The sequence below is a fragment of the Dipteris shenzhenensis genome, chromosome 1, assembly GCF_047967505.1.
Source record: "Dipteris shenzhenensis isolate YYH24624 ecotype China chromosome 1, Dip_SZ_1.0, whole genome shotgun sequence".
Classification (NCBI taxonomy): Eukaryota; Viridiplantae; Streptophyta; class Polypodiopsida; order Gleicheniales; family Dipteridaceae; genus Dipteris; species Dipteris shenzhenensis.
This window is the reverse complement of record NC_141596.1, coordinates 30365021-30389362: the sequence shown is the minus strand read 5'-3', so window position 1 is coordinate 30389362 and position 24342 is coordinate 30365021. Positions and strand designations below refer to the sequence as shown.

General features: G+C 40.9%; 1 protein-coding gene across 1 annotated transcript; it reads right to left on the bottom strand.

Annotated features, from left to right (window-relative positions):
• Nucleotides 1–740: 740 nt before the first annotated feature.
• LOC147905681 (uncharacterized) lies at nucleotides 741–3906 on the bottom strand. The gene is made up of 2 exons (XM_087373932.1): nucleotides 2152–3906; nucleotides 741–1916 (listed from the first exon to the last, which is right to left on the bottom strand). Exons 1-2 carry the CDS (start codon nucleotides 3904–3906, stop codon nucleotides 1746–1748), a joined length of 1926 nt encoding a protein of 641 aa, XP_087230058.1. The 3' UTR covers nucleotides 741–1745.
• Between the last annotated feature and the right edge of the window lie 20436 nt (nucleotides 3907–24342).

The following is a 24342-nucleotide window of genomic DNA, read 5'->3' as shown; positions in this document are numbered from 1 at the left end:
ATCCCCACTAACGTCATCAACGCCCAACAGTGGGTGTAGACCATAGTATAAAAGTATGCTCTCACACATACTTGAGCATCCATTTATACAAAGTCTTCGTACTGAGTTTCTTTGGGCACTCCGGAGGTGAAGGGCCAACTCAGCCATGACGAAGGCTAGCACTAAAGGAGAAGGCTAATCAAAAAGTAGTCCAAATCTCTTCATTCAAGCTACAACTGCTTGTGAAGTCTAAACGATTTCATTTTAGTCTCTCCCAAAAAAGCATCTAAATCTAAATCTAGTTGATAGGGCAACGCACCATTTAAGATCGAAAGAATTATCGCAATACCAACAGGCCGCAACTTTCCATTTGAACGGGTTTATCCTATCTTTCTGGGGAGGCACACCCGCAATGCATGTGAGAGATGGAGATGGTAGAGAAAGCAAAAACGTGGAGCCCTATTGAAACAAAGATGCATGAATGAGAGTACAAGGGACCATCAACATGACGAAACACTAAAATCCACACTAGGTTTAAAACTCACACAAACCTGAACTCAATCACTAACTGTGGTTAGGGGGAAAACCTTAGTGCCCTAACCCTCCTAAGTAATTACTACATTGGCCACTGCCTTAGATGTTATAATATTTCCAACATTCCATGCCTCTAGACAAGAGCCCCTTTCTTCTTCCCAATCTGTTACACACGACAGCAGCAATTATTATTTTTTGCAGAAAAACAGCAGCAATAATGGCACCCATGTAATCAAAACTTCATGCTTGAAAGAGTTACAAGTATATTTGTTCACATCCAGAATCACTCTGCAAATGAGGGCAGCTTACAAGTCCTTGGATTATTTTACAGACCATGTAGCAGTGTTTATCACTCAGATGTAAACTCGCTTGGAAAATGTCGCCTAACGAACATTCATTCTGCCACAATGAAATCTGTGCCCATCAAAAGTGTAACAAGATAATTTAATTCGGGCTTTGAATTGAAAAGGACACATCAACCAATGTGTGCACTCAGGCAGCTGGAAAGAGCCATGTTGTTTCCTCCCTCCACCAACCCAGATAAGCCACCATAGTCACCATGTCTGCATGCTGGTGAGTTCCAAATCACTGCACTACTCAATCTAACATGGAAAGGGTAACATCACTGATCTTGTTATTAGGTCACAGACTGGCTTACACTTCCTTGCTGTCATTTTCTCTAGCAGTTGTGCGTTGTAGCATATTTGAAGTCATGTATTCTTCCTCCACTATTATTGAGAAAGGAGTGTGCCATGTTACATTGACCTGCTTTGACTGAAATAGGTATTATGGTTTTCAAGTCGTGTATGCAGCAGGCACCCTATGGCTGTCATTCCAGGACTCCCTCTATCATGCCATGTTTAACAACCCAATCACTGTATTGTAGAGTGAAGTTGAAAGTAATTGGACTGCATCCTGCATGCATTATTCAAGTCAGTGGACAAAAGCCATCGTGCACCTTCGGCAGGCTAGATATCATGCTATATGTATAATTCACAGCATCTGACTAGCACCCCATAGTAAACGATGGACAAATTGCGAGCCACGCCATAAGTCCTCCTGCTATAGAGCAACTGTGTTGCAGCTGGCACACATAGTGGTCATTTTTTCCAGCCATTCCAAAGCTTCATCTGGCTTGCCGTCCTTACCAAACCAAATGATGAGTATTGAAAGTCACAGTATCTGGATTGCACCCCTTCTTTTCCATTCAAGTGAACGTGGAGAGGGCCATGTCACCTTGGCCTGCTGAAGGCAGGCAGAATACAACACAGGTATAAGTCACAGTGTTTGATAGGCACCCCATTTTTCTCAGGCAGTTCCAGAGCTTCATCTGTTTTGCCCTCCTTGCCAAGCCAATTGATGAGGGTAGTACCGTATATGACATGTTGTGCCTGGCAGGCACCCTATAGCAGTGCAAGTTCTTCATCTGTCATTCCCTTTTCACCAAGCCAACCGATGAATACTGAAAGTCACAATATCTGGACTGGACCTCTCCTCCATAATTCGAGTGAACATGGAGAGGGCCACATCGCCTCATCTTGTCTCCAGCAGGCTGGAGGATGACACTAGTATATGACACGGACCCTGGCAGGCACCCCATTGCGGTCCTTTTTCTCCAGCAGTGTGAAATCTTCATTTTTCTTTCCTTTTGCCAAGCCAATCAATGAGAGCATCTGGCAGGCACCCCACTTCATCTGTCTTTCCGTTATTGCCAAGCCAACTATTCAAAGTCACAGAGTCTGGACTGCAACCCTCCTCCATCATTCGAGTGAACGTGGAGAGAGCCTTCCTGCCTTGGCCTGCCTTCAGCAGGCCAGATATGAAACTATTATAAGTCACAGTGTCTGGCAAGCACCCCATTGAGGTCATCTTCTGGAGCAGTTCAAGAGCTTCATGGGTCTTTCCTTCCTTGCCCAGCCAAGCGATGAGGATATTGAAAGTCACTGTATCTGGACTGCACCCCTTCTCCATCATTTGAGCGAACAAGGAGAGGGCCATGTTGCCTCGGCCCGCCTTGAGCAGGCCAGCAATGACCGTGTTAAAAGTCACTGTGTCTGGCACACACCCTATTGCGGTCATCTTCTGGAGCAGTTCGAGAGCTTGATAGGTCTCTCCTTTCTTGCCCAGCCAAGCGATGAGAGTATTGAAAGTCACAGTATTCGGACTGTACCCCTTCTCCATCATTCGAGTGAACAAGGAGAGGGCCATGTTGCCTTGGCCTGCCTTGAGCAGACCAGAGATGACTGTATTAAAAGTCACTGTGTCTGGCAGGCACCCCATTGAGGTCATCTTCTCTAGTAGTTCGAGAGCTTCATGGGTCTTTCCATTCTTGCCAAACCAAGCTATCAGAGTATTGAAAGTCCAAGTATCAGGACTGTACCTCTTCTTCATCATTCGAGAGAATAAGGAGAGAGCCATGTGGCCCCGGCCTGCCTTGAGCAGGCCAGATATTACTGTGTTATAAGTCACTGTGTTCGGCTGACATCCCATAGCGGTCATTGTCTCGAACAGTTGGAGAGCTTCATTTGTCTTTCGCTCGTTGCCTAGCCAAGCGAGGAGAGTATTGCAAGTGCGAGTGTCCGGACTGCAGCGCTCCTCCATCATTCGTGTGAACGTGGAGAGGGCTACGTCACCTCGGCCTGCCCTCAGCAAAACGTATATGATTGTGTTATAAGTACTAGTGTTTGGAAGGCACCCCATAGCTGTCATTATCTCGAACAATTCGAGAGCTTCATCTATCTTTCCCTCCTTCCCAAACCAATCGATGAAGATATTGAAAGTCCCAGTGTCGGGACTGCAGCCCTGCTCCATCATTCGAGAGAATGTAAAGAGAGCCATGTGGCCTCGGCCTGCCTTGTGCAGGCCAGATATGACTGTATTATAATTTATGGTGTGTGGCTGGCAGCCCGTGGAGGCCATTTGCTCCAACAATGCCATAGCTTCGCTGATTCTCTTCACCTTGATATGGAGGAGGGCATTCAAGAGTGCGTTGTAAACAAACACATCGGGCTGGCAGTGGAAATCCTTCATGGACAAGAATACCTTCTCCGCGTCTCCGACCATGCCAACCCTTCCGAAGATCGCGACCAGGGAGGCGAAGAATCGGGGAGGAGGGTGGACTCGGGCCTTTTTCAAGGAATGGAGGAGAAGCCAGACAGCGTGGGGCTCATTTGCGGCGGAATGAGAGAAGTGGGTTTGGAGGGAGGCCCAATGGGAGAGGCAGGAGGCGAGGGGGCGAGCGATGTGGGAGGTGGTGAGGAGGGAGGAGAGCAAAGAGGGGGTGAGGAGGGGGGCGAGAGGGGTGAGGGCGGACGCCAAGGTGGGAGTCCATCGCTGGTGGCTGGCGAGGATGGAGGCCAAGCGGTGAACTTCGGGATGCCGAGTCTTTGCCATCTTCGCTCTCACTTCCCCCCTCGGCACATTTTTTGTAGGGTTTCTGAAGGTATAGATATATATACATTTTTTTTTTTTTACGTATTTGTGCCCCCGCTGATGTTCATAAGCAAACAAAGTCCCTGTCTCCTATCCTTGATTGCATCCGACTTTTGATATTAGTGTCCTCGACTGCAAATTGTGCATCCAAATTTGTTCCTTGCAGTTTTGCTTTCCTCATTCGCACCCAACTTGACGAAAGAACCTGCCGGATCAGCACTTTGATGCACTTGAAGAATAGGTTTTCTCTGTTAAAAGCAAACCATCGATCTTTGTGTCTTATTTCCCACTTTACAATGTCTTGGTAAGCTCGTTCCAACATTTTGTTGTATGGTCTTTTTTGGCCGTAAAATAGAGTAGGGAAGCCTAGCTCTTCGCAATACTCATCGTAGAAGAGGCTGAGGGGCCTAAATCCTTCTGATGGAGCCTCTACAATTGGCTTGTCTTCGAAGTCGACAACTTGCTGGCTTGTGTAAATCCCATGCACCAAAGTGTCTGTGCATCTTTCCTCCTCTTCAACATTGCCACATGTTTCTTCGAATGATCGATTGTTCAAGATTTCATTGTTTTGAAGGTTCACAATATGCTGATTCCATAGTGTGTTGACCCTGACGTTGTTTTCCTTGTACAAAGGAGTGCTTAATAGTTCTTGTAGTGCATGCATTGTTGCTGTGGGGCGCACCAACCCACTAACGTAGTAGTGGCTATATTGCAAGCATCGCTTTGTCACAACCACCACTGTAGCGCTGTCATCTATGAACCGTGGCAACAGAGTTTGTGCTCTGTTAGTATTCACGAACACATTTACAATGCTGCCATGCAACCCAAGCTGGCCTTCATATGTCGATTCCCAAATTTGTGCAAATGGTATTCTGCCTGAGACCTGTTGCTTATTTAAGGAAGCAGTATATTTTGTCTCTCTGGATAATGGCATGCCGTGGCATGAAAATTTGGGATGAAGTCCTTTGTTGATATGATCATAGCATAGGGTACATATGTGCTGGTCTTTGATGGACATGTGTTCCAAGCATAGTTCATGTTCTTTCATGAATGTCTCGTGTTTGTCCTTAGCAAGCTTTGTTTTGGACTTGAAGGTTAAGCATCCGCAACAAGCAAACTCAAAGGAAGGTGTGTCTTTAATTTTCTATAGAAAATGCTTTTGCGCCTTGTTTGTTGCAAATGGTTTCATGGGTTCATTGCACGGGCACCTTCGGCAAGCCTTGAGTGAATCCTATAAATTTTTCTATGGATACTCTTTGTGTTGTGCTTCTCGGGGGGTAGCTTGTTTTGGAACAACGATGCAATCTGTCTTGCAGGCTTGTTGGGGTTTGCAAACATTAGCACAAGTAGTCTTTGCTCATCTTCCGCTGTCCACGTTTTGTACGCTCTTTTTTACTCTTGACCAAGCAACGGAACAATTTTGCTGGGGCTACTTGTCTCGTCCAACAACAATAAATGGGTTTTCCCACAACCTGTGTTTCCAACGTTGATAGTATCATAGGTTCCAGAGCTGGTAAGTACAAGTAGCTTGAAACAATCACCAAACTTCTCATGGAAAATTTTCAAACAGTTGATGGCCATAGGGCACGCGCATGATGAGTTTTTGAATAGTGCGGCGATGGACTCTCTACCTCCTGCAACCTCTTCGTTTCTTTTTGCCAGGGCTTGGAGGCCATCAAGATTTTCTTGGAAGTTGTCCATACCACACGCAACGTGTTGTTCTATCGTGTCTAGCAACACTAGAAAATTGAGTGTTGGATAAAGAACCAAGCATCTGAGGATGTTAGTGTTGAAAGGCCATGCGACCTCGAAGGGTAGGGTCGGGTTGCAGGTCGTTTGAGAAACGGTTTGGGAGGGTGTCCATTTTTTTTGCACAGCTTGAGAAGCTAGGCTGGTCGTGCTTGCGAGATCGCAAAGTTTTGCAAGCAAGGAAGGCATGCGCAGTGGTCTGACCCAAAAATTCACACGGAAGGAAAACCCAAAACATGGGAAAAAACAAAATTGCAAGCCATTGGAACAATCTTTGCAATGTGAAATGGATAAGCAGAATGAAGTAGAGTGGACGGCTTTGCTTATTATCGGATTTACTTACAAGGTGGGGTGTTGTTTTGCAAAGGGCATGCACTTCGTAGAAGTGGTACTCAAAAGAGGGATAAATATATACAAAACATTAAAAAACAAACATTCATAGGCAAGAACGCACATTGCACTGGTAGTGTCAAGTGCTGGCTATGAATGCTGTCACATATTTGGCATTGTTTACAGTGAACTCTCTTGACAGTTTCTTCTCAAACAGCAAGTTCCTAGTAGCAACAATGCTTCAATTGTGAAACTCAATGAATGGATAACACGTCATCAACATGGCTACCGTGGATTTGTATAGCCACTTGAAGTTCGTCGGCGATTAACAACACAACCTTTCAAACATGGCACATGCAAGATAGGCTACACATTGTCACAGCTATAGCAAAAAGAATATTGCAGGTCTTTGCTAGCTTTTGCACCACTACAACTGCCACACTAGAACTCGACAAGCGGGCTATTTAGGCTCACAAAGTGCAGGACACCATTGACCTACAAAGAAGAAAAAGATTTCGTAAACGACAATGTCTGTGTGGATGGAATAAGCTATGCTCAGCTTTGGTACCTTCTTCCCGTAGCCTAATTGAGATGCTTAGCTGGGCAAAAGCCTCCTCCAATGATGTTCGAAGGTAGCCCTCTGGAACAGGTGCCAATATGGTGAAGTCAAAGACTCTCAACGTATGCTTGACGCGCATATAGGATATGTTTTTTGCAACGTACATGACAACACCATCATCTTTAAACTCTTGCACCATGTGTCTTCTCTCCACCACAAATGTCAACTGCCCCAACCAGAGTTAGAATGAGGCAAAGCTTATCGCCAAAGCATCCCACAGTTTTAACGTGCTCATGCTTGTGCTTACCGTGGCTAGATCTTCGGCGTTCAACCCATTAGCAACAATGATTTGATCTTATAGTGGGCCATCGAGGCCCACATTAACAACCACAAATGCCACAGTATCCATTAATGAAACAAAGAAGAAACTGACGACTTGGAGAACATCCTTTAGTTGCAAAACAAATGCGTGTGGAACATGGAGTGTGAGAGTTTCACTGGATTGCGAGTCTATTAAGTCCGGTCGCATGAAGATTGGGTAGGATACATCCTTCGCTTTGAATGTGCCATACTTGGCTAAAACTTTCCCCTCAAAGGCAAAACTGTATGCCACATACTCAGACAAAGCTTCTATGGACAACAGTCATTAAAGTCATGTATCCATTGAAATATATGTTTATATTTACAAAAGGCCTCACACGCCATCTTTCTTCTTGGCTAGTTTGAGTACATTGAGAATAGGGATCTTTGAATCCCCTAGTGGACTCCTAGATATAAACCTAGCCGCAATAGCACTAACATCCTCCTCTCCTGCTGCCAAAGACATAGATGTTACCGTCAATGCCCTGTCATGAATGTTCAATCCAAAAGCATTGATAGCATCAACAGAGCTAGGCAGTGTACCAAAATCACTTTGTCAGCATTCCGAGTAATGTTGGATTATTTGATAGCGCGCGACAATGCCTTGCACTTCAGCAGCTCCGAAGGACCTCGAGGAGAAAATTTGATGTGAAAGACCATGAGGTGCTTTGTGACTTTGACAAGGTAATGGGCCAGAGAATGATCTCGCCCAAATGCGCTCTGAACATTACCCCGTTGAGATGAGAAGTGATCAAGCTCAAACGCGTCCTGCAATAATTTAACAAACATTAGAAGACCGAGAAAACAAATTATACCAAACGAACATCAAAATAAAAAATATTGTTCGAACTTACCACTACCACATCGACGGCTTAGGAGACTATTTGAGTGCAACATGCTTGGATCTGTGAGGACTACCGCTTTGATATTTTGTGCTTGAAAAGTTGCAATGTTTTCTATGTTAAGGGGGCCTTTGCCTTTGATTTGGTCGATCCCAGGCGGCAAGGTTGAACTAGCTGGAAAAAAGTAAGTAGAAATTGATGTGAGCAAAGCTTGTTCAAAAGCCTAAATTTTCAAGTTTTCTTTTTTATTCTTGACATTGTGTGGTAGTTCAGTTTAAAAAAGGGGATCTACAAAGACGGAGGAACAACCAACGATTATGTTTACCCTCGCTAGTGTATGTTTCTTAAGTAAGTTGCACACTTAGCATAAGATTGCTCAACTATGGTTCCATAGGTTTGCAAGATCATCCCTTTATAACTTTGCAAATGAAAACCGAAAAGAAAATCCTTATTAGTTTCAAAGGTGGTAACAAAAACATGTATTATAAAAGATAGAAAGCCTGTGATGAGTTGTGGCTGTAAATTTCAACTTTCAAGCCAAGGTGGCCCAATGTCCGTTTCAATCTTGCAATGCATCTTCAAAACACAACCTTTCCTAATCTCTTTTTGGGCTAAACAGAAGCACAAACTGACTATAAGCATGGTGAAATAATAATTAACCAAATACCAAAGAGCTACGATAATAAGTATTCACCTTCTGCATACGCTTGTTCTGCTGCAGCGTGAAAAATAGTTTCCAAACTTTTCGGGGTGTTCTTATTTATCTTTGAATTTTTAAGAAGACTTCCGTCTTTGGGAACACCTTTGCTTAATGTTAACACAAGAGGGACATCAATCAAACACGGTGGGCCAGATGCTGTAGTTTTTAGCAGGCAACCTCCGAAAACCGAAACATAGCCTTTGTTGGCAAGAGCACGGACGTCTTCGGGGACAATCACTGCATGAATCGAGGCTGAATCTGAGCCAACACATATATGCACAATGAGAATAATTATCTATTTGCCAGGGAAAAGGGAAACTACCAACATGCAAGGCCCGAAAGGGAAAAAAAGCTTCTTTGAGATAGTTTAGCAGTGCTCCAAAACCAAAAAGCACAAGCACCCTAGGTACAAACCCCATTGTTTGCTCGCACAACAGTGAATTAGCTTAGAGAATAAATTTAACAAACAAGGTAGACGAGCAAGGCAAAGAACGTTCATGGGCCACCAGACATTGGTTGATGAAGAGGAGCGATCGGTTGAGAAATCAGAGCAAGCGATTTATACTTAGCAAGCATACAAACACCAAAAAATCCTCGCCAACACAAAAATCAACGGACAAGGTGGTGTGACAAAGCCCAATAGCAGCACAAGGATGGAGAAGCCCAACAGCCTAGCACCCGTGTGAAGAGGGCAGGTGAGGGGGAGCGCCTTTGATGTGGCTGCAAGAACTAGGTGCACGTGTGATGTGGCTATAAGAACTTGGTGCACGTGTCCCCCCATGCAAGCCATCCGGTCCAAACAATGGCTGTCCAACATGAGGTGGTCACATGGTACAGCCATGCGGTCCAGGCGATGGTTGCCCCAACGGCAGATAGCCACGTCAATAAAAGGAGAATTAAAAATCCCCCGAAATTATTTTTCACTTGTTTGGATGTGGCCTTCACTATGACTTGCACCCACGGCAGGCCAAAAAGGATTTTTGGAAAAACATTACTTATATGTCTTTACATATAGATGTTTTTATTCCTTATTATTTGGATTTACTCAAATAAATATAGATATATGTTGAAAGTTAGAATTTTTCTTACTCTTTGGATTTTCTTAGCTTCTTTGCTCTACTGGGTGGTAGCGATATTTTTTTTCTCCTGGGTTTTTAGTTTCGGTTTGCTTGCCTTGATCTTCCCAAATTCATAGCCATGACTAAACATGACTAAACATGAGTATGTAACATTTTGGACATTCAAGAAACATACTGAGAAACATATGTGATTTCATATTGCAAAATACATGTTATCCAGTGATGCCATTACGCACATTGACAAATTCTACATCAAATCAAACAACAAAATGGCATTGAACAAGGTACATTCGATGATGCATAGAAGTGGGCATACCTAGTATTATTTTGTTACAAAGTCAAATCACATGACAAGACAAAAATCAAATAGATGTTCACTAGACAAAACATCGTTAATTGTGAATTTTGCTATACTTAGTTGTGACATCGATAACGGATATTGGACTTTGAGATGTCTCATAGTAACAAAACAATAACCTGAGTATATATTCAACTTGTCTTTACCCACATAGATGTATATGTCATCCACATGTAGGCCTTCCATATCATAGGCCCAATTGTAAGTATTCCAAAGTAAACTAGTGTAATGCTTCAAAGTATTTGCATTTGTCTAGGGACTTTCTTATGTGTTGTACTTGTTTTGCAAATTTGTATCCATCTACTTACAAAGAGTGGGAGCCTGCAGCATGCATAATTGGGGTGTTGCATGTCCTCCATGTTGAGATCAGGAGTCTTCAGTACAAAGGTCCCACACCATCATAGGACAGGACCTTCTTTTATGACTCAATGTTCATAGTGTCGGATCAAGAAGGCCAGTATGGAAGATTAAAATCACTTCCCTTGACTTCTTTAACAGTCCAGAGTGGCCGCTTCCAAGCATAGATATCAGCGAATCATATAGAAATAGAATGTTCAATTATGTAGAAGTGCTATGAAGCCAATTACTTATGTAGGCTGAGCTGGTTTCTTCCATTCCCATGTTTTCTTGATTTCTTCGCGTTAGCTGTATGCAATTGAGAAAAACAACGATAACATATACTTGCAAGAGCTTAGACCTGGCTGTTGAATTATTTGGCAATGGATGGACAACAATAACATGTTGTTGGAAAGTCATTCTCATGGGGAGGTTTCTATTGGTCGCCATGATTAGACTAGGCTGGATGATGATTGTTGATTGGGCCATGCAAGTAATGGGAGACTAGCCAATATATGATAGCTACATGGCGCTTACCTTCGTTGATGGATCAATCACCTCCCGATTTGCCTCTACGTGTTGCATGGGGTCGTGATCGAAGCATAGGTGGCAATCGACTCTTTTCTACATGATCAGCAAAAGTATATGAGCATTTAGAGCAACTTGTTCTCTCCTTTTGTTCAGCCCATCTCCATCTCAATCAGAGTTGTCTTTCTTGTAGTAGAGGTACCTTTGTCATTTAGAGCAGCTACTCCAGAGTTAGCTCTATCATGTAGAGTCCTTAGTTTGAGTCCATGGTCTTGTAATGTAGTGACAAGCTCAATAGAGATGAGCTGCCCTTAGTCCATGTTTTGAGTCAGTCTTGTCTCGCCATAATAGGAGTTTTGATGTTCTTAATTGTCGCATCTCTTTATCAATCTCTTAGATTTTGTGAATTTTGATTACAACACCTCGTTTCGATTGATCATGAGTATTCCTGACATTTTATGTAGTCCCGCGGTGATCAAATTATGCAATCATGTTATCCATGTAATAAAGCACTAATCTAACCGTGGTATCAGAGCAATTCGGTTCAAAGGGCTTGTGACAATTTGGAGCAATCATGAGGACCTGCGATTGCATTGCATGAGGGACCAAGCTATTATCGTCAGAGCTGGTCGTGAGAGTCTGTGAGAATCAAAAAAGTATTTATCCTGGATTCATTTTGCAAATTATTCTTCAGGCTTTGGTCTTGGTTGGATGTTCTATAAACCATCTCGCCTCGAATATGCGAGTTGCTCTTATTACAAGAAAGCTTAGCGGTGGACTTGACTGATAAAAAGGGGTGCCAATAGTTAATGTGTTTTCTTATTGCTATCAGTGTTTTGGCATATGGTCTTTGTGTTTTTCCTTGAAAGGCTTCATTGCTTAATCATTGAACATGACAATTGAAGCGGCCAGTAGCAGGCATTCTTTGAGTGTTTTGGCATATGGTCTTTGTGGTTTTCCTTGAAAGGCTTCATTGCTTAATCATTGAACATGACAATTGAAGCGGCCAGTAGCATGCATTCTTTGAGTTTTCTTTTTTCTCAACAAAGGCTGAGTTTAAGAGCTTTTTTAACATCTTGGGTGATGGCCTACAAAAGATGGCAAAGTCTTCAACATGCCTCTCGTGATTTGAAGAAGCTCTAGAGGTGCTAGCAATTCAATGAAAAGTAGCTACTGCTACAGTGAGAACCAGAATGATGGGAAGTGCAGCAAATTCTAAAGGGGATCCTGTGTTGTGGAGAATTCAATTTGTGGAGGAGATATCGTGTTTGTTGATCTCTCATGGGGGGGTTTCTATTGGTCGACATGATTAGACTAGGCTAGATGATGATTGTTGATTGGACCATGCAAGTAATGGGAGGCTGGCTAGTACATGGCAACTACGTGGCACTTACCTTCGTTGATGGATCAATCAGCTCCCGCTTTGCCTGTACGTGTTGCATGGGATCGTGATCCTTCGCATAGGCGACAACCAACATGATCAACAAGTATATGAGCATTCAGAGCGACTTGTTCCCTCCTTTTTTCCAGCCCCAGATGAGAATTGTCTTGTAGTAGAGGTACCTTTGTCATGTAGAGTAGATGCTCTCGAGTTAGCTCTATCACATGTAGAGTCCTTAGTTTGAGCCCATGGTCTTATAATGCAGCGACAAGCTCAGTAGAGATGAGGTGCCCTTAGTTCATGTTTTGAGTCACTCTTGTCTCACCATAATAGGAGTTTTGATGTTCTTAATTGTCGCATCTCTTTATTAGTCTCTTAGATTTTGTGAATTCTGATTACAACACCTCATTTCAATTGATCATGAGTATTCCTGACATTTTATGTAGTCCCATGGTGATCAAATAATGCAATCTCGTTATGCGTCATGTAATAAAGCACTAATCTAAGACATGTCATTGTGAAGACTTGGTACAATGTCGATTGAATACTTCAAATGTGACATGTCGGTAAGAAGAGTCTAATAATTCTTTATAATGTTACAAGATAGTATGTATTTCAAACACATTCCAATTTTTGTAGGTATTTCATTGGAAGGCAAAATCTTTGCATGTCTTTCACATATAGAAGGTTTAGATGGAAAAATTTGCAATGGGAAGCAATGGATGATGATTTGCATGATGGGACTCACAGTCTTGTAGTTGAAGTATGTACTTCTCAACAAGGACAAGCTGATCTAATGTTGGAATTGGAAGAGGAGTGGACCATATGGTTCATCAAAGAAGAGATGCAGTTGGTAATAGCAAGCCCTCCTCAGGACTACTATTTCAGACTTGAGAATTGCAAAGTTAGATATAGGGATGAGACAAATATCCTTTGTAAAAATTGTTGTCCCCACATACTCTTGAAATCATAGAAACATGATGGTGAGGGCTCACATTTTTTGTTCCAGAGATTTAAGATCAACTGTTTGGATTCTCAGTGCTTCAACAATGCACTTGGCCATGAGGCATTGTTAGGTGTATGAATAGAACAAATAATACAAAGTGATGTTTCCAGGACTACTATTTTAGACTTGACAATCACAAAGTTAGATATAGGGATGAGACAAACATCCTTTGTAAGAATTGTTGTCCCCCACATACTCTTGAAATAATAGAAACATGATGGCAGGGGCTCATATTTTTTGTTCCAAAGATTTGAGATCAAGTGTTTGGATTCTCATTGTTTCAATAATGCACTTGGCCATGAGGCATTGTTAGGTATACGAATAGAACAAATAATACAAAGTGATGTTTCATTCATTGTGTTAAATCATTTAAAACTTTGAATTGATGGCTCTCTATGGTGTACATGGGACAAATCTATAAATCTTTGTAATTTTCAATCTATGCGAATGTTTGTAATTTTAAATCTGTATGGAGAGGGAGAAGTAGAAGGAGATAGAAAGAGAGGGAGAGGGAGAGGAAAAGGGAGAGGGAGAAGTAGAGGGAGAGGCAAAGGGAGAGGTTGAGGGAGAGCGATATGGAGATGGAGATAGAAAGAGAGGAAGAGGGAGAGGGAGAGGGAGAGGGAGAGAGGGAAAGGAATTGTATTTTCTATGCAAGTAGGATGTTCAATCAGTTAAAAAAGTACATCACCACTAAAAGCGGACCTTTGGGCATGCTATACAACATGCAAAAGTACTAGACAGTACTGTCCTATGTTGATGGTGATGACAAGGTGGATGTTGCTACTTCAAGAGTTCAACTTTACTCAACACAAGGTAAAATATTTGTCAAGGATGGAGTCATAGGTACCCTTGAGAGCAATATCCTTGATTCATTGTAGATGTATAGCTATTTGTAGCCATGAAAATAAATGGCAAAGAGAATAAAGTAAATACTTAGTACCTTTCTATTGCAATATTTTCCAAGGAAATAATAAGAACACACACATAAGGTTTGGCCTTAGAGCCTAGAGTAAGCTTCAACCACTAGATAAGTATAAAAGACAGAAAGAGAGGGAGAAGCATATGGATAGGAAGAGTAAGAGGGAGACAAAAAGAGAGGGAGAGGTAGGGAGAGAAAGATAGAAAGAGAGGGAGAGGTAGAGAGGAAGGGAGAGAGAGAAGAGGTGGGGGGGAGAATTTTATTTTTATTTTTAGGGCGGTGGCTCCTCATAATAAAGTGCATTACTAAATGTCATTTTCATATTCACTATTCACACTCCTACTTCTCACAACCTTCTTTGTTATCCCAAGCATCCTTCTTTTTTGTCCTCCCAAGCATGCTCCCACACTCATGGCTTCCCCTAAAGAAGCCTTTCACTGTTGGATTTCATCTACTCATTCTCATGCCTTAGCAGACCAGATTTACCCTATCTTTGAGATCTTGCCTTCCTACCCATAATCCCTTTCTTCAGTTTATTGATGGACTTCTCGATGGGCAATCTGTCATGATTTGCTAACTCCCCTCACCAATGGGTCCCAGTGGATATTTGGAGCTCTCTTGACTAGACTGCTAACTTCAAAAAGACTCTTGGTAGGGCCATGGAAAATGTCCCTCTATCTCTTCGTGTGAGCACACTACTCCCCACGGGGATGTTGCATCTCCTCCCATTCATTTGATAGAGAAAGATGCAGCCCTTGCTATTCTCTTCACAACTAGCAAGTTTGATGAGGATGTTGAGGGGTCCTACATCCACCAGGGGTCCTTAAGTGCTCCCATCAATCCAAAAGTCAATGAGATAGCACACTTAATGACTCTGGCCTCAGTGATTTAGAGGCCATCCGTCTCACATAGAAAGCGATCGAGGATGCAGAGCTAGAGTACCAAATGTCAGAGGAGGAATTCTTGGATTTGCATATGTTGTTGTTCAAGGACACATATGAAGAATCTAGCACCTCAAGTCAACAAGAAGTATAAGATCCATCAAAAAAGGAATTCCAATTGGACACTATGGTTGATACCCTTTGCAAGACGATGAGGTAGAAATAGCTTAGGGTTTAGGGTTTATTTTCATTATTTGTAGATGATACTTTGGTAGATTCTATTTTAAATGCCAAATGCATGCTCTATCTTCAATCAGTAGGGAATTAAGAATAGGGTTTGGGGCTTAGCATAGCAAAACCCAACAACTCATAAATATTTTGATGAAAACTTGGAAGATCAAATTCCAACCCAAAAATTTAGGGTTCCAAGTGAGCAATGTCTTTTTGGATTTTCCTTGCTAGTGCATGGGGTTCATTTCCAGCACCAACCTTGGAAGCATGAAATCTGACATCATGCCACCAAGGCCTACTTTTTGCACCTTGGTTGTATAATGTCGAATTTCATGCTTCCAAGGCTTTTTTGGTGTTGGGAATTCGCCCTATGCACAAGCATGGCCATTGGAGCAATTGGGTTCAAGGAAAATCCAAAAGGAAATTGTTCACTTGGAACTTAAAATTTTTAGGTTGGAATATTGTCTTCTAGTTTTCCACCAAAATATTATTCCACCATATAGAATACATCAATGTTTAAGCTTTTTGTGCAACATTGATAAAAATTATGCAAAAAAGCCACTATTCTAGATTGAACCATGGTTTAGGGTTCAAGGAATCAAACTAGGGTTTTTGGTTTAGCATCCAAACACCAAAAAAACCTCATTTTTAAAATATCCATGTGATCATTCAACACATCTAAAGAATATTGTGAGTTTAGGGACCCCAAAACTAGAAGAATGTATTCTTACACAAAAAAATTAGGGTTTGAAGCAAATAATTTTATTTTTGGTTTTCCTTTCACCCATGTGCTCCAATAGCAGAGAAAATGCACATGGTGAATTTTCGGCCCCAAAAATGTCACAGGAAGAGGGAACTCCGACATCATGTGAACAAAGCCCACTTTTTGAAAAAATACAGCATGCAACCAGAGCCCACTTTTTTCTCTTCTTTGACATTTTTGGGGCTAAAAATTCATGTGCATTTTCTCTACTATTAGGGCACATGGGTGAAAGGAAAACAAAAAATAAAATTGTTTTCTTTAAGCCCTAAATTGATTTTTAAGCAAATTTCATCAGATTCCTAAGTTTTTCCTTCCATAAATATGTTATTATAATTACAAATCAAGGTTTAGGGTGTTGATGTAACATGATCATTCCAGGATGTTTTGTGGATTGATGAGTATGCTATACACAAGGGTGGAACATGGGGGGAATGGCTTCAATCTCTCACTATATTAACAAAGTGGCTCAGCATATTTTGATCTTCCATTAGCAACTATCGCCAAACGGAAAATTAAACTTTATGAAGGTCAGGGTCCATAGTCGAATGGTGAAGCTGAAGCCTATCCATCATATTGTAGATCGTGTTGTTTTGATAAAGTATAGTATTGCTCTCTTTTGTTCTCAAACACATAATCCAGGCGCCTCCATAGCATCATGGCCATTGTAGGGCTAGTTGGTGTCACTGATCTCCAAGTAATTGACAATGAAATCATTCAATCCTCTCTTTTTAGGCAAGCCAAAGAGGGTGCGGGACCCAGTAAAAAGAAGTGTAGGCTAGAGTGAAATGTGCCCTAAAGGGTTGATCCTTGTAAACGCACTCTGAATCAATAAAGACTACAAATTTCTTTCTTTTTTATTATTTTCTTTCTTTGAATTGCATGTAATTTAAATTGAGGTTGCAAATATAAAGGAAAAATATTATCTTATGTTATTTTTTTCTTTCTTTGAATTGCATGTAATTCAAATTGAAGTTGCAAAGACAAAGGCAGACATCTCATCCCCATCTCCTGTCATGCCTCCAAAAATAGAATCCCTCATGTCTGCCATACCCTTGACACTTTATTACAATTATAGGAGCAAAGTACAACATTGAGAATTGTCCAAGGTGCAGTACATACACCATCTCTAACCATCGCCCAAGGCTTAGTACAAAAAAAAAACTAACTATTCTAGGTTCTCATAAGCCGTATGATGAATTGCATATCCTTCATGGTAACAGTCACCCTGCTCTTATGGATGGCAGCCAACTAGACATCATCCCATGAGGTCTATCAACAAGTAGGCCTCAGCTGCATGCTGTAAGGCAAGAAGGGCATCTGATGCAATACGCCAAGGGGCCTCCCTAACCCCTACTAGACTATGAAACCACCTATTTGTAGGGCCCTGGTTAATGTCTTGCAAGACCTCACAAATGACTTTGGCAAAGCTCACCTTCAAGATGAGGGGATCGACGAACTTCTGATACCTACACATCTTCTAAACTGCCATGGTTCTTGATTTGAACCTATATTGTCTCCCTGGAGGAGGACCTCTTTGGCCTGGATGTAGAGGTGCTACTGTGCTCTCCCTTAGGGTGTGCGTGGACCATGTGCCTATGGAGGAGTGCATGGCTACTGAGGATGACATTTCTACTCTTGGTTGTTCTTTGACCTCTACTCCTGATGTTGTTGCAACACCCCTCTCCTTTCTTCTTCCATCTATGTGTTCGATTCTTGCTCTCCTTCTCACCTCTCTGGCGGACTTCCGCACTGAATGCTTCTTGCATTGGGATTATTGTCTTGAGGCGGGTGGGCGGGGTGGTGAGGCAATGAAGTAGATCCTCGTCAGGGAATACTGGTGTTCCTACCTTCCTCGCCTTCTGCTCTTTCTTGGCCATGGGGGATGGAGAGAGAGGCAGAGAGGGTGCGAGAGGAAGAGAGGTGGATGGGGGATTAGGGGCAACTAGGAGTGTGTGCGAGTGTGAGAGTGTGGGAGCTCTTAAAACAATGAAATGAAAATGGGCACCAATTCCTCTATATAGGGCCTAAAACCCTGATTTTTAAAAATACTTGTTTTTAACATAAACCGAGTGCAACGTTGAGCTGAAAACTTATAATCAACATCCAACAACTCAAATTTTTCTTTCTTTATTGCAATTCCTTTGCTTTATATAGGCCAAAAACCCTAATTTACAAAATATACTTGTTTTCAACAACATAGACTCCAAAAGCATAGAATCAACCTAGAGCTAGAAACCTATAATTAACATGGGACAACTCAAAATTTTCCTTTTTTTCATAGCATGATACACTAACTTTACTGCATTTCATAGATCTAAAATTACAAATAAATTCTAAAATTTATGGATGTCATCCACATTGGAAGAGTCTACACCATCAATTTCATCTGACTCCACCCATATGTGCCCTTCTCTATGATGGGTTGCATGCCACCTTGCATGATTTTGTCTTGCATTTGATCAATTGTATATTTTTCTTTTGCATTCAGCATTGACGGCTTGCACTACATGGGATACTGAGGACTCTTTGAATGCTAGTGTTGCAGCTGCTCTTATTTCAATATGCCTGTGCCACCATTGAACCAATTGAACCATTGCTCGACCTGGTTCTAGCACCCCCATGTTTGAATATGTTCTCTAAATGATACAATCAACTCCATAACAATTAAATCATAGTAATTGTGGTTGTTATTTGATAAATACATCTCATACAACGGTACAAGAGATACAAAATGAGATGCAAGACATGATAAAGGTAAGCTTTTTCCTAACTTCATGGTTCTCCACTTCTATTAACTATACATTTTTACATATCCTCATCATTTAGAATAATATTGTTTCCCAATTCTTATAAAATTAGTTAATCAAAAGTCTCCTCACAAGGAAACCATGTGATGGTTTTATTTTCTCTAGATGGATGAGAATTGGTATACACATAAGGATGTGATGAACTTTAAGGCCATTCTTGGAAGGTGGGTACTCTCCATTAAAATCTTACCAAAAGTGAAGGTATGGAAACAAAATTATCCATTTTAAAAATGTCAGCATTTGTTTAATACCATGTATTGATGAAACAATGAACACTTGATTAAGATGTATCTAGATGAATTGGAGGCAGGGTATTTATAAAAGTGTGCTTCTTTTTGCCTTTCGGAGATTCTACTACTGCTGCACAGTAGATGCTGTTATAGAGCTAGGTAGTGTCTCCAATTGCTAACCTAGATCTCCATGGGCAATCTGCACTATTTATTTATTGTCCATCTCCAATATTTATTTATTTATTTATTTATTTTTTGGTTTGTACCAAACCACTTAGAATTATCATCAGATATGGAACACTAACATATTGTCAAACATCTGACTAATGAGGGCTTTTCTAAGATGCATGTTCTCTTGAGGTTTGAATCCCATGATATGATCTTGATTTTAGGTCTTGGAATGTTTTCATAGAGATGTATATATTCTTTGGGAGATAGTTATATGATCTATGACCTTGTAAATTCCTTTGTCTACATTCACAGGGAGTTCTAATGTCCATCTATTGGGCTTGGTTGTAGCTCCACATACCATCCCAAAGAGAGTTTTGATGCCCATCTTTTGGCCTGGCAGCATTGATGCCACTTGGTTGGGCATGATTGCCATTGAAAGAAACCTTAAAAGGACCTTTCAGCCATTAACATATCATTATATCTTGTTATTTTAATGTACCATAACTCCAAATAATTAATAAAGGGGTTGCCCAAGACCATGAAATAAATTGTCAAGGTCACATAAACAAAGATCATCTAAAAAGTAAAACAATATAGTAAAATTTCCATGGCAATTGGTAATTCATTTCAAGCTAAAATATGTATACCCCATATCTCCCTGGTTGGGTCATGGGCTGTGATCACAGCCTCCAATTTTTGGGGAAACAAGGTAATTGCATCCCAAATTTTCCTTAGAGCCAGGATCTATTTTAGAAAGGCAAAGCTATGCAACTATGTAGAGTGTCAGACAGACCTTTGGATGGTTTCCAAGCATTGGCAGCTCATCCTCCCTAAACCTCTCTCAAAACCTACCTTGTCCATTTGAGTGCCTTAGACAGGTGTAGTTACGAATGCTTCCCTCGAAAGTTGCAAATCTTTTTCAAGAGTACAAGGTAGAGAAGTAGTTGGGGGTAGAGAATCCTACCCCTTATGCTATCAAGTTTCCCATGCCATCACACCCATAGAAAACATAGTACTCAAAAAGTTCACTGTTCCACATGAATCCCTACTCTAAAAACCATGCGTAGGGTTGAGCTTTTTCTACCAAACTATTGGATGTGTAGCCTTCAAGCTACTTCATAGTAAAGAAATGTCGATGGATGCTCACAGATGGCCGAGCCAATCAAAACCTAATGTGAGAGGCACCACATATCATAGCTCGAACTATCTCACATAAGAATAGTTCCAATCGGTACTTTTTGGCAATAAATTACCAGGTAAACTAGCAAGTAGATAGAGAGAACCAACATAACTGAATGAATCCGTAGTCTAATGACGTGGCTTTCCTAGAGTGAGTGTAGATGCTATTCTGGCCTTCAAATAGCGCATCAAGATCCCTTGAGCAAAATTCCGTTGTCTCTCCATGCCAAGAGCCATATGCAACCTCTCCTTGATCTTTGCCTATAAATACTTGGGCTTTGTTAATGCAAAAACTCTCCTTAGATAGAGTTTATCGCTTGCCTACCTTTGTGCCAACATCCCAAATCTCCTCTTTCCCTCTAGTATCATACTCAATGTTTAATTTCTTCCAAAGGGGGCTTCCCAAGGGCATTAAGGGAGTGGTTATTACAAATTTCTTTGAGCATTGTGTGAGCACAAAACAATCTCTATCTTTTGAATGTGCAAGTGGGTGCAAGCTCCATTAACTCGCTGAAGATCCCCCAATAACTAAAGGTGTCCAAAATCCTTTCTCTCACCCTCTTGCCATTAAGGGAGGTATATGTTCCAAGCACCAAGTGAGTTCCATTTGAAAATATGGGCCATCTCTACCATTTCAAGGCCACCATGGGTGTATAAATGCACATGTCCATTCAACCATATTACAAATGACATGGTACATCCAAGGGGGTTAGAAACATAGTAAATCCAGTCTTACAAATCAGAGAGACTGACCAAACCATGAGAAAAAGATAGTATGTCCCTAATAATAAACCAAGATGAATTTCTCAAGGAATAACAAAGTTAACATTTTAACCCCAACATTGATCTTAGAGGCAAAGTATTTTGACTTTGATCTTGTCATGGTATTCCCACTCAAGAAACAAGGGTCCCCAAGGGGAAGTGTTGGATCCAAGGACACTCACATTTAGATCCTAAACTCATGAACAATAAAGAACTTGAATTTGGCACTCTTAAAATCTTGAATCCCAACCTAGGAATAATATGAAAATTGGATTCAAGACTCACAAAAATATGGATCCTCAACTCGCACTGAAAACCAAAAATTCAAAAAAAAAAAACTGGATCCAGATTCTAGCAATTTAAAATGCAAAACGCTAATATCTCATATATTGGAACTACAGCTTTATTTGTGACATTGGACCCACAACTTAGAACTAGAGCCCACAACATTTGAACATCGAAACGTGAAATTGAGCTCTAGTTCTATCTTCCCAAAACTTAGGAGCTCACTACTTATTGTGCTAGCTCTAATTCTATCTACCCAAAACTTAGGAGATCATTGCTTGTTGTGCTACTCACTCCTTCATATTTAGATTGAGTAGGTGGTCTTAGTGTGGGAGTATCTATGCGAAAAAAGGAGCCCATGGCTATTGAATGTAATGCATTCTAGCGTGTTTCTATAAGGCCGATGGAACCCTCCACAAATCGAGGAAACATCTACCTAATGCGTGCATATGCTGGGTAGAATATATCCTATGTAATTCTCAGCTTCGATGTGTACATTTTGTAATCTCAATCGTTAAATCCCAAATTTCCTAAAATAGTATAACCAAGTGATTTTTATCTAGTAATATCATTTGGTCAGTTCTCAAGGTTTAAGTTTATTCACACTCAAGGGATTGTCCTTAAAGCCCCAGAAGACCTTAGTTTTCACCACAAGTTAAAGGGCCGATATCTTATCCATTTTAGGTCCTAAATTGAACCCATCTGGTCCCACATTTCAAGCATCAAAAGTCCAATGATTTGGCACATTTTTTAAGGCAAAAATATCATTTTTGGGCACAATAGGGGGGCTATGAGAGAAAAAATTAAATTAGCCATTGGGGGAGGGGGGTTAGGGAGAGGGATGAATGGGGGGAGAGAAAAATGCCACATGTCCCTAGAGATGACCTTCTAAAACTCTTTGAACTGCCATTGAAGCAGTATAAAGAGAGCATGTGCCCAGCTCCCTGCACCAGCCTCCATGATCCACCTCCCCTGCACAAGCCTCCATGCTTCCTATGGCTTCTCTGCATCGTATGCTGGTGGCAATCAACTGGCACAGGTGACGATCATGGTGTCCCTAAAGTACCCTCGCTCTTCCCTAAATTTGTGTCATGGTCTGAATCTCCATGCAACACTACCTTCGATGGACTTTGCATCCAAATCTTCCAGATCACCATCGGTATCCTGCAATCAAGCAACAAACTCTGATACACTAAAGTCTGTTGCTACAGTTGGGCTTCTATTCGTAGATAGTGGAGGAGCAAAGGGATAAGGCCCATGACGATGGAGGCAACCGAGCAGTCAAGGAGGAGCATGTCATAGCTTAGGTCTCAATCCATTTCTAGGATTTAGGGTGGAAGGACACGCATCCAGGGATGAGGGACGGGAGGGCGCGAAGGAGTAGAGCTACCAACTATAGGGCTTGAGCTAGCTCGAAGAGATTGCGATGAGGAGCAGCAGGGCAAGGAAGTAGCCATTGTAGCTCTAGTGAATCAGAGGGGAGAGGTTGCAAGCCACGAGCCAGAGGGGAAGGGGCAAGGGAGGGGCAGGTTGGAAGTTGATTGGATTAGATAAATTTAAATTAATTTACATTAGGGGTTTAGCTTAGGTTAATGTTTAAATTAAATCACCAATGAATTTGTTCAATGAACCATGCAAATTTTCTAACTTTTGTCAGTCTTATCCAAATTATGAATGCCAAGACAATTGAAAAAAAAATTTACAAACCCAATGCAAAAAGTTTGATGCAAATCCGATGCTCAAGCACAAAGTTATAGAATTTTTAGAAATAGTAGACCCATTAGTAGACTACTAATGGGTCTACCAATGGGCACATTAGGATATTTTAGGCCATATATTTTAGAAAAATAAATGTAACTTGATCAAAACACATTAGGATCGAGTATGCTCCTCCCATCAAGTTCAACATGTGAGAAATTTGGCACATTTTGCAAAATATAACTCTTGTACTAGTTTTTGACACTATTTTTAAAATATCTTTATCATTCTTTTCAAAACTCAATTTTGTTTTTGAAGATAGGTTCCCAACATTGGACATATAGGTTAAAACCTTTAGAAAAATCATAATGCTCAATAAGACCTAAAAGAAAATGATAAAATCTCATGATGACATTATATTATCGGATCTAAATAGCAAATTAGATAACAACTCATTAAGACATCCCAACTAAATATTTGTTCAAACATAGTCATTGAGCAAGAGAAAAGACTTGAAGCTATAGTATCAATATCATGAACATAATTAAATGAAATTAAGTTAATAGGATCATTGAAAATCAAGGAATCTAGGATGTTCATTAATTAATTAAATTATATACATAGGGTTTTATGGTTCACTCTCTAAAACCCTAAAAATGAATGACACCTTGAGGAGTGAAATATTAAATGTTTTTCATGGTTCAAATCAAGATGGAATGCTTGGGAGTCAATTGTGGAAGGAATCAAATGGAAATATTTCACAAGAAAGAGTGATACCCTGAAAGTAAATTGTGGAAGGACTCAAATGAAAATTTTCACAAGAAAGACGAATACCTTTATAGCAAATGGATTTCTTTGAATTTTTATTATATGATCAATAGAAAACCTTTCTAAAGAGGACCTAAAAACTACACATGTTTTAATAAGAAATCCATTAAAGAGTGGGATGACATCTAGGATGAAGATACTAGCAAGTGGCTATCATGGAACCAAACTTAAGTCAAATATATTTGACAAGGATGCTCCCCAAGCTTGGGTTAACATTTACAAACTAGATCGATAAGGTTTGTTGGGGATAGACTAAAGGTTACATCAAACCATAGGAGTGCTTAAATAGACTTGAAATTTTTTAAGTGATGCATCATGGCACTGGCAAGTGTCGAAATCCATGGCCAACCTAGAACCTAAAGAGTTAATGCGGATGCCTCTACCGAAGCCATTGCCATGGAGCCTTCATTGA

Bases quoted from the DNA above. Each gene is read 5' to 3' on its own strand.
- LOC147905681 (XM_087373932.1), bottom strand. From the start codon at position 3,906: ATGGCAAAGACTCGGCATCCCGAAGTTCACCGCTTGGCCTCCATCCTC. The intron at 1,917-2,151 runs AAATGAAGATTT...GCACTGCTATAG, and splicing joins GGCTTGGCAAAAGGAAAGAA to GGTGCCTGCCAGGCACAACA.